Genomic DNA, 9,704 nt, shown 5'->3' with positions numbered 1-9,704 from the left:
ATGCAATTCTTTTTTTAATCTTCACAGCTTTCTACACTGCAGAAAGATACTGAAGACATCAAATACACGAGCAGGCTATGTAAGTATATAGCAAAGAAAAACACCTTTAATAACTAAATCTGCTTTTTATGAAATGTGGCTATTTTGAAGAATTTTGTTTCCTACATAATTCCATGTGTGTTCATGGTGTGTAAATCCAATCCATTATTATTTCTCACGCACACTCACACACGCAGCAACTTGTTGCTGAATTACACAGCGTCTCATCAGACTCTGAGTGACAACACAAGCCTCCTCTCCATCACTGTATTTGTACTTTATTTGAGATATTACGTTCAAAACAAATTCTTTGAAGTGCATCACAACATTCTCCAAGTATTGTCCACGTTGTCGCGTCCGCCTCCAACACCATTGAGGAGACCGCCAACAAAAAGCAATCAACCACTGAACGTAAAAGTCATCTGCATTCATTCTATACATTTCAAATATCAAAAGGTGAAACATAATTTGTATAAAGCTTTGAAACGATGACACGCTTGACATTGCGTCTGAGGGATGAAGTCGTGGAGGGGAAAACTAACTTCTTTCTAAGTGTTCTCCCTACATCACCAGACTAAAAGAAAAAAAAAAAAAAAAAAATGTTTCTTCTCCTATGAGGTTCAGTGGGCGCCGACATCCAAAGCCTTGCATTAGCGCCACCATCAGGTTTGATTATCTTCTTTTTAAACAGTTCCATATCTTGCACACGCTGCTCTTTTTTTCTGTATTCATTTTTTTTTTTTAACTTCAACATTAAAGCACTTGTGGTTCATAGTTTAAAGCAATATTTATTCATATTAAAAAGGCACATTCACAGAAACTAAGGTGGAGGAATCCAGGAAGAAAAAAAACCCTCACCGCTCCATTCAAAGGTTTGCATAGCTGCTAAAGCACGACGTGATGTTTCCAACTGATGCATGAATGGAACCTAGAGTGTGCAAACTGTGAATGGGCACTACATGCTGCACTGCTGTAGTTATTCTAGTCACTGCAGACCTCCTGCAAGCCTCTCGAAAACAAACAAAACCCAAACGTGGAGCCACGCGACTAAAACTCCTCTTCGCTGTCGTCCTCCAGATCAGAAAAGTCAATCGATGGTCGGTTGTCTTGGATCTCGCCCTCGCTTTCGCTGTGGGAAACTGAAAACCACAAACAAAATTCTCTTCTGTGTCCACATCATCAGTCACACAAGCTGTGTTTCCATGACAGGTTTTCAAAAACATAAAGGCAATTTACTTTTTCTGTACTTTTCAACTGTAATTTCAACAAAGTGTGATTGCGATGTGCAGCTGTTTCCGTTGACCGGTGTGAAGTCGTAATTCTCGTCAAATCTCGTCCGGCGAAATTTGACGAGAATTACGTTTGCTGCCGAGAACGGTTGTTAAAACTTTTTCCCTTTGATCACTTGTAAAAAATATTCAGTCTCCTCCTCCGTCCAAACACAATGCGCCATTTTTACTTGGAGTGAACTGGTCATGTGACCCTGTACGTCACGTCCGCTGACGTGCAAAAGCAAAAACAGTGTTTCCATGACACTTTTGCGATATGCCTCCATATGGGTTCAGTTGTTTCCACAACCAGTTTTTTTAAATTGCGATATTTAGGTATTGCGCAATTCCAGGGGTCATGGAAACGTAGCTGCAGACACTCTTGAACCAGCGCCAAGTTTCTTACCTTCACTGTTGACCATTTGTTCGTGAAGGATCCGCACCAGGTTGAACTGAGGAAGGAAGGAAGGAAGGAAAAAAAACATTCCTCACTCTGCTATGATTCAGTGTCTGAACATCTCAAACCAAGTTAATGATTGCAGGTTGATTCACCGCAACCACAAACTAGCAAACTGGTTTAGCGGAACCAGCCCAGCGTCACAATGCAGTGGAATGTGTTGACCAGAGCCGCTGCGCTCTCACCCCGGCTAGATTCATTTCTTCCAGGGCGTCGAAGAACCTGCCCACCAGATGGAGACTGCTGCTGATGAAGTTCTCACACTCCGACTGGGCAGGAGCAAAACAAATAACAGCAACAAGAAAACCAAAATGAACGAGAAGTTGGTTTAGACGGTAACAAGTGTCCACAATGCAGGAGGAGGAAAAAAGTTATCTTTGAAAAAACCTTTGAAGATAGTTTTTAATGTTTGTGTTTAAATGTGGTTTCTTTTGACTTCAAGCTTGCAGAGTGCCATTAAGAGCCCAGAAAATATCATTGTCATTCTCAGTATTGTTCTTATGATCATTATCACCAATGCCAACTCACTGTTCTAACTATATAGCCTCCATGCAACACTACTGTGAGAACATTAATCCCTTGCTTGGCTGCAAAGTTAACCACTGAACTTCAACAGGTCCAGTGAAACAACAAGATCTTTAACAGCAGGTTTGAGCAGCGATATTGTGACTGGACACACTGTGACAACAAGCAGCTGCGGTCTGACTCACCTGCACATACGTCCTGTACAACTCCTCGACGTCAAAGTCGTCTATGTCCAAATGCAGCGTCTTCTTGCACAGCTCGCAGGTGGTGACCGACTCCAGGTTGGTGCCTGCTCAGAAACAACAGGTTGGCACGCGGAGCGGCTGGGCCGAGTGAGAGCTGATGCCTTGCGGGGTTCACCTGAGTGGATCTTGGAGCAGAGCCACCTCTTGATGCAGTCCTGGTGGACGAACTGCAGGCTGCCGGTGCAGTGGCAGGGCTGGAGGAGCGGGTTGGAGGCCGAGTCCTCGCCCATCTGGCAGATTCTGCACAGGTCGCCCTCGTCCTCGTCGGACTCCTCCAGCAGCAGCCTGAAGGGGGCGACACACACTGTTGTTACAGCCACTGACGGTGGGAACTGCTGCCAAAGAGATGGTTGGAAGAAGGAAAATTGATGAGGCGCAGAGGAGCCGCGTCATAATCCAGGTCATAATGTCTGGGGTCATATTCAGCGTGACCCCCAACCCTCCATTAACCCACGAGACCCCCCGAGAGTCTCAAAGAAACATTTAAGGGGGTCTCTTTTTCTCAAAAAGCTGAAAAATATTTATATTATTGTCACTATTGTTCAGCCCGTCTAATATTGAATTTTTAAAAAGATGCTGCTGCATGTTAAGGAAATTCAGACTGACGCTGAGCAGCAATCAGGACTGACAGGCGGTTCACACTGTCAATGTAAATGGAGGCACTTGTACAGCACCATAGGGTAACAGCACCATCACACTTCCCCAAAGTGCTTTGCAATGGCCTCTCACTCACACACACTCACACACACACTCACACACCATGCAAGGCACTGCCAGGCCCATTGGGAGCAACTTGGGGTTCAATGCCTTGCCCAAGGATATGTGGACAGTTGGAGTCGGGATTTGAACCACCGACAGGTCAATCATTGGACGACCTCCTCTACCAACTGACCCCCCCCCTCTCCTTCCCAGTCTGGTACCTCTCCTTGATCTTCCGCAGCCTCTCCTGATCCGACCCCAACCCGGCCGAGTCCCTCTCTTCATCCGCCGCCTTCTCGGTGCCGCCCAACGAGCCCGGCGAGTTTTCTCTTGGTGCGACTCTGCGTCGGGCCGTGAAGCTCTCGGCCGTCTGGAGCTCCGGCGGTGCCTCGTACTCCTCCTCCTCCAGCTTGCGGGGACGACCGTCGGCGTAGGATCCGAACCCGACCGCTCCCTCCTGGTCTTCCTGGTCCTGGTCCTCAGCCTGGGGCTCGCTGTGCTGGAGGTAGGCCCACCTTCGGGGCAGATGCTGGCTGCCGAGTCCTGCTGCTCCTCCTCCTCCTCCTCCTCCTCCTCCTCCTCCACCTCCTCGCCCTGCTTCTCCTCCTCCTGCCGGTGCGGTGCTGGCCGAGGAGCGAGTGTCCTGGTCCCCAGCTGGTCTGCGGGGGAGGAGGTGGGGAGAGCGGTGGCCCAGCGGTGCAGAGGACTGCCAGGAGGAGGCGCCGGCGTCGTCCACCGTCCTGGTCAGGGCCGCTCCGCTGCGACCGCGACCCGGGAGGCTTTTTTGAGCGCCGACGCTGCTGGCGCCGCCCGCCGAGTCCTTGCTGCCGCCGTCCAGGGAGCCCAGGCTGGACGAGCCGCTGGACGAGTCCTGGCTGGACTGGCGGGAGAAGAGTCGGGACAGCAGGCGGCGGCAGGTGCGGTAGCCGCCCGGCTCCTCGCCGTCGGGGGCGGGCCGAGTCGGCGCCGGGGGAGAGGGAGGGGGGGCGGCCTCGACTCCGAATCTGGACGTGCGGGAGGACGAGTCCGAGGTCGAGAGGCGAGCGGCGGCTCGCTGCTCAGATGGCCGCGCCGTGGACGACACGTTGAGGTAGTGCGAGGTGGTTCTGCCGCCCAGGCTGCGGACACCCAGCACAGAACGCTGGGGGGCCGAGGAGGACGAGTGGCGGCTCAGGGGGCCGTCTCGGGCCGCCGAGGAAGACGAAGGAGAGGAGGAGGAGGAGGACGAGGAGGAGGAGTAGTACGGCGAGTAGGCGCTCTCCTTCGGCCGAGCGCCCTGAGCGTAGGTGGAGGTCACTCGTTCCGGCTGGTCTGCAAAGTGTAGAGGACAAATGAAGGAACCCAAGACACAGGAGTCACCAGCGGGAGAAGAAGCTGTCTGGTCCACACAGTCATCACACAACATCTCACATCTCTGACTGTGGCCTGGAAATATGCCTGATGATACCAGCATGTGATGAACGGAATGAGTTCACAAAGAGAAACTACAGAACTATGGACCTACACAGTGACGACGCCAGTCCACTTCTGACCCGTCCTTCTCCCAGACCCGACAGGCCGAGCTCGCTCTTCATCTCGCCGTCTCTCCTGGAGGACGACCATAAGTGGCTGGAGCTCCATGGGGACGCGTCGCTTTGCTTCTCGCCTGCAGAAAACACAACAGAGTGGATTAATATTGGACCACTGTGAGTTGGGCACTGAGGAGGCCCGATGGACCTCGCGTCTTTTTTTATGTATTTGGGTTCAAACTGCTGAGAAAAAAAAAAAAGGTCAACCGTGTGACATGAGGCACCTCTGCTACTGCTCAGCCCACTACTGGACTTGGTGGATCCCGTGAACGACGTGCTGGACTTGCGTGAGTACAGTCCTCTGCTGCTGTAGGACAGCGGAGTCCTGCTGGAGTCGCAGTCATCAGTGGGATTCAACAGAGACGAGCGCGTCCCCATCCTCCCCTCACTGTCAGCCTGAACACAGGACAGAAAAAAAAAAAAGACGTTCAAAATAAAAATAAAAAAGCTCCCTTTTACTGTGCAGTTGAAAGAGCTCCTTGAAGTGAGTGTTGCACCAGTACCAGTCTCCTCCTGCTGCTGCTGCTGCTGATGCTGCTGCTGCTGCTGAGGGAGGACTCGGCCCAAGGACGCTCGTACGTTCTGCTGGCTGATGTCAGAGAGGAAGGAACCTTCCAGCTGCTGGAGCGAAAGTCTGAGCTGCTGAAATCTCGTGATGAAGCCCTCAGACTGGAACTCTTCAGGAGGAGGAGACACTCGGTCAGGGCTCACAGATTCAAACATCAGGCCGCCTCTGTGCAACGATTTCATCAGCTCACGTCTGCTCTCTCATGTGTGGGGAAAATCTTTGTGCCTGTAGCCCAGGTAAAAATGTTCAAACGCTTGTTTTTTGATTTTATGTTTCAACTTCATGGGTTAAAAAATAATGAATGTTGAAAATGTTAAAATTGCCCATATAAATTATGTTTATGTTAGAATGGCATCTTTCTGGAGAAATACTAGACATGTAGGTTGTAAACAATTGGTGTGTGTGTGTGTGTGTGTGTGTGTGTGTGTGTGTGTGTGTGTGTGCATAGAGAAGAAGGCGACTGTGTGCTCAGGTGAACATGGGCTGAGGGAGCACGAACGTCCGCAGCTGTGGAGGAACAGTGCGTGACTGACGCTGGGATTTAGGACCTCTGAAGGATCAAAAGCCGCTGACCACTTTCTGCTCTCTTGGGAGAGAAGGAGCCACTGAGTTTTTGGTCCCCTTCTCCTTGTATATGCATGGGTAACCCTGAGTGAAGGGTCCAGGCTGTGAGACCCTAAGAGCCTCCAGACAGGCCGCAGCACTCTGACTGCATGACGAGCGGTGATAGAAAATGGATGGAGGGTTCGGCGGGTTTGTTTCAGAAAGGAAAGCGACAATGAGCCGGGGAGCAGGCCAGTGACACCGCTGACCTTTGACAAGAAGCAGGGCTCAAAAACACACACGCCAACAATCTGGACTTCTCTATAAAAAGACCTCGGAGGGCAACGCGCTGTCGCAGTCGCGGCCTCACCCCAGCATGTGTAACCCACACTTCAACAAACTTGCAGACGTGAATCAGGGGGACCACAGGTTATATTGCTGCCCGTTTCTCTCAAGTATTCACAACAAGAGTTGAAGGGATACTGATGACCTTCGCCGTTACAATCAATCCTGCGTGCGTCCAGCTCACCGGTGGCTCCAGGTCTGTTTTATAAATCGATGACGTCCGTGGGAATCTCTCACTGCTCAGCCCCATCTCCCTGTTGGACAACCTGGCAGACCCCAGCAATGAAGAGGCAGACGAGGCGGAGACTCTTGGCGTGGATGTGACGGGGACTCTGGAGCTGCGCAGGCCAAAAGGCCTGTGAGACCACGAGTCCATGTTGGAGAGCTGTCCGTCCGTCCGGGCCGGCCGGCCGTCTGCTGTTGGAAGGATGAGATTGATTTAAAGCATGTTGCGAAATCGTTTCACAATAAATAGTTAAGAGTTTACAAACTACACATGCTGCAGCCCAGCATAATGAAGTGCTTCCGCACTGCCATCTAGAAGGATACCATTTTATGGAGGCACAGTAATCAAGTACCAGAATCCAGTCTATACCTGGAAAACCCCTGCCAGCAAGAGCACACAGACTATCTTGGGGATGATGAATTGAGTCACGAGTGCGACACATTTAGCTGGAGCTGCACTGCACTGCACTGCGAGCTGCCTGTCCTGGCAAACAGGCCCCTCGGTAGCAGCTGCAAAAGGCTGAAATCACACAGCAGCTTATTGAAACGCTTGAAATCAAAACGGTCCAAGAGTCAAGCCGTTAAAAATTAAAATCAACACGGCCCTCAAAGCCATAGCTGAGCCAGTGACATCAGGTGAAACAGTAGAAGTTGCTCTCTGTCTGCTGACATGGACGGACATATTAGCTGTGTTCAAAGATAGATCAACAAACTATGTGTTCCCGGAAGAGACGCAGACGGCAGCGCTAACCACAGCACTGCAAACTGCACTGCACTGCCAGCAGGTTAGACAAACATTTCCACATGGCATCAAGGAGCAAATGCAAACATGGCGCCATCATGTTTTGACGTGTTGTGGTTGTACACACACACACACACTGGAAGGTTATCAGTCGGTTCTAGTAATGGTTGGTTTCATTTCAACCCGGTGTAGCCGAGTCAGCACTACTAGCAACACCAACCTGTGCGGATGAGATTGCGGATTAAAGCGATCTGTTATCTATTAATACTCCTGAGCGTAACTTTGCACCATCATTTTTTTTCTCAAGTAGTCTGAAGTAGTATTTTTGTTTTTAAATTATTATTATTATTATTATTATTATTATTATTATTATTATTATTATTATTATTATTACTACAGGTTCAGTAAAGAAAAACAACAATGACACGGCACCGACAAAAAAGCTCGATAGTTCGATTAGTTCAAATCGACGCCACAACAAGGTCATAAAAAGTTAAACGTCTCCAAGTTTTAATGCTAATGGTCGCGCTGTTACCTGAATACCTGCTGAACACCAACAGTCGCAGCCGTCCGCGCGGTTTACTGCTCCTTAAGGATTACAAGTCGACGCTTCCTTGCGAATCAAGGCTCACTGCTGTTCCTCATCAATACTGTGTTGCATTACCAGAGCAGTTTAGCCCTTTAGCTCTTTGTCAGGTGACTCGCTGCAACAGCTGCCAAACTCCATTAGCAGCGAGCTAGCTGGTTGGCCCCGGCCGGACACTGGGCTCGATGCTACCCGGCTAACCAAGTCGCCAGCTCGGGTAACAACCACAAGGTACCAACAACAACACAAGTCAACATCTACGACATGGTCCAACTCCCCCCCCCGCACCCACTATCACGTCCTCACCTTTCGTTCGCCTTGGCTTTGACGGTAACGGACGATGGCGTCTGTCGTAAACAGCAGCTAGTGTAGCGAGCGGAGAACCGGAGGCTTAAATCTAGGCAGCTCTGTCTTGACAGCTGATCAGGTGATTTGCGGCGACCTCGCGGGGGAAGTGGTGGGTGCACAGGATTGCTGCCGTTGTCCACCTTTGCGTTCACCGAGCATTCGGGTTGTTGCCGAGGACGCGAGAATGGCTGTGCGAAGAAAACGTGAACTTTGGCTGCCCTTAAAAATGTTCTATCTCATGGTTTACTGGGATCTCGCCGCTTGAGAAAGTGCAGGGCAAAGTGAAATGGCTCCCCCGTGTGGCGTAAACGGAAAAGTCCACCTTTTGTTTGTTGCTACTTGAGACATCATACGCACAAGTCTGATTGCGATGACTTAAAACATTAAATACTCATAAATATTATACATATCAGTAAATGCTTTGCGGCTTGATCTTTTTTCCCTCGCTGCCGTTAATTTTTTTTTTTTTTGTTTCTGTACAGAAGTGTACCAGTTGCAGCACTTCTTAAATTAAACGTACAGTTAAATGGACTGGAGAGTGCTGTGGTAACGTAATAACGAGTTGAAATGCTGCGCGAGGCCGTGACGCTGTCTGACGTAGTTGTTTGAAGTTCAACCCCCTCCCAAGCCCAAGCCCAGACTTTAAAGCTCAGCAGCGCTTTAAAGTCCCCTGTAAAAGCCATTTGCAACAGACTGCCATTAGGGAAATACCTGTTGGCTGGCGCTCCTTGTGGTTTGACTATGCACACTGGTAGTCTGACCTACTGCAACTCAAGGATCCCCAAGTTGTCTTGGAGGGTGTGTGTGTGTGAAGGTAGAGCCACGCGATTTATTTATTTATTTGTTTATTTATTTATTTGTATGTGGTGTGTGTGAGTGTGTGCGTGTCTGTGAATTGTGAAGGCGAATTGACAAATGTCACGAGTATTTATGCCCAATATGCACAAAATATCCCACTGCATTTTAGTTTGGCTGTCAGTGTACATGTGGCTGTGATGGTTAGTTTGGGGGCAATTCTGTCACCAAACATTGACAAGAATAAAGTTGTAATATTACAATATTATACATTATTGTAATATACAATAACTTCTAAAATGCTGAGAGTAAATCCTGGCACCTCATGTTGTTTTTTTGTTTTGTTTTGTTTTGTTTTTCAAATCAACATTTCTCCCGAGTCTTGTCCTGTCTACTACATTTGATGGGTTTTTGGAGCATGTTCAGTTAAAGTTGCGTTCAAAAAGGCATCAGTAGAAAAATAATAAGAAAGAAACATTACAAATACAGTCGTCACTTCTCGGCCCCTAATTAGCAATGTGTTGTAGTGTTCCAATGAAGCATCAAGTATCAGACTGCCTGCTTATTTTCAGCTTTTACATGGCAAGAACTGATTTCTGTTTAATTGCACTTTGTGGATTATTGAGCTATTTGTCCTGGCTGAGATGCAGTGGTGGTGAATGTTTTTTTGGACACCTCATGTGTTGTGTGATGTTCTGTCTTAAGTCTTAGTTCTGTCCAATTGCAGTTTATTTACGCTACACTGTGCGGC

The 9,704-nt window shown here is 49.0% G+C and overlaps 1 protein-coding gene across 4 annotated transcripts; it reads right to left on the bottom strand.

Annotated features, from left to right (window-relative positions):
* Positions 1-292: 292 nt before the first annotated feature.
* marchf7 (membrane-associated ring finger (C3HC4) 7) lies at positions 293-8,459 on the bottom strand. 4 transcript variants are annotated; one of them, XM_076047473.1, is made up of 11 exons: positions 8,117-8,459; positions 6,442-6,674; positions 5,305-5,478; positions 5,026-5,197; positions 4,738-4,878; positions 3,455-4,544; positions 2,650-2,819; positions 2,475-2,578; positions 1,950-2,033; positions 1,714-1,759; positions 293-1,178 (listed from the first exon to the last, which is right to left on the bottom strand). In XM_076047473.1, exons 2-11 carry the CDS (start codon positions 6,631-6,633, stop codon positions 1,087-1,089), a joined length of 2,265 nt encoding a protein of 754 aa, XP_075903588.1. In that variant the 5' UTR covers positions 6,634-6,674; positions 8,117-8,459; the 3' UTR covers positions 293-1,086. The 4 variants fall into 4 exon arrangements, with proteins under 4 accessions (XP_075903588.1, XP_075903597.1, XP_075903606.1 ...); XM_076047482.1 differs by lacking the exon at positions 8,117-8,459 and adding an exon at positions 7,760-8,052; XM_076047491.1 differs by lacking the exon at positions 8,117-8,459 and adding an exon at positions 7,779-8,052 and having other exon boundaries at positions 6,442-6,671.
* Positions 8,460-9,704: the final 1,245 nt, after the last annotated feature.

This window comes from Nelusetta ayraudi, unplaced genomic scaffold (genome assembly GCF_046127955.1).
Source record: "Nelusetta ayraudi isolate G7.1 ecotype Tasmania unplaced genomic scaffold, CSIRO-AGI_Nayr_v1 ptg000005l, whole genome shotgun sequence".
Taxonomy (NCBI): Eukaryota; Metazoa; Chordata; class Actinopteri; order Tetraodontiformes; family Monacanthidae; genus Nelusetta; species Nelusetta ayraudi.
The sequence above is the reverse complement of the archived record's forward strand: the minus strand, read 5'-3'. Positions and strand labels throughout refer to the sequence as shown.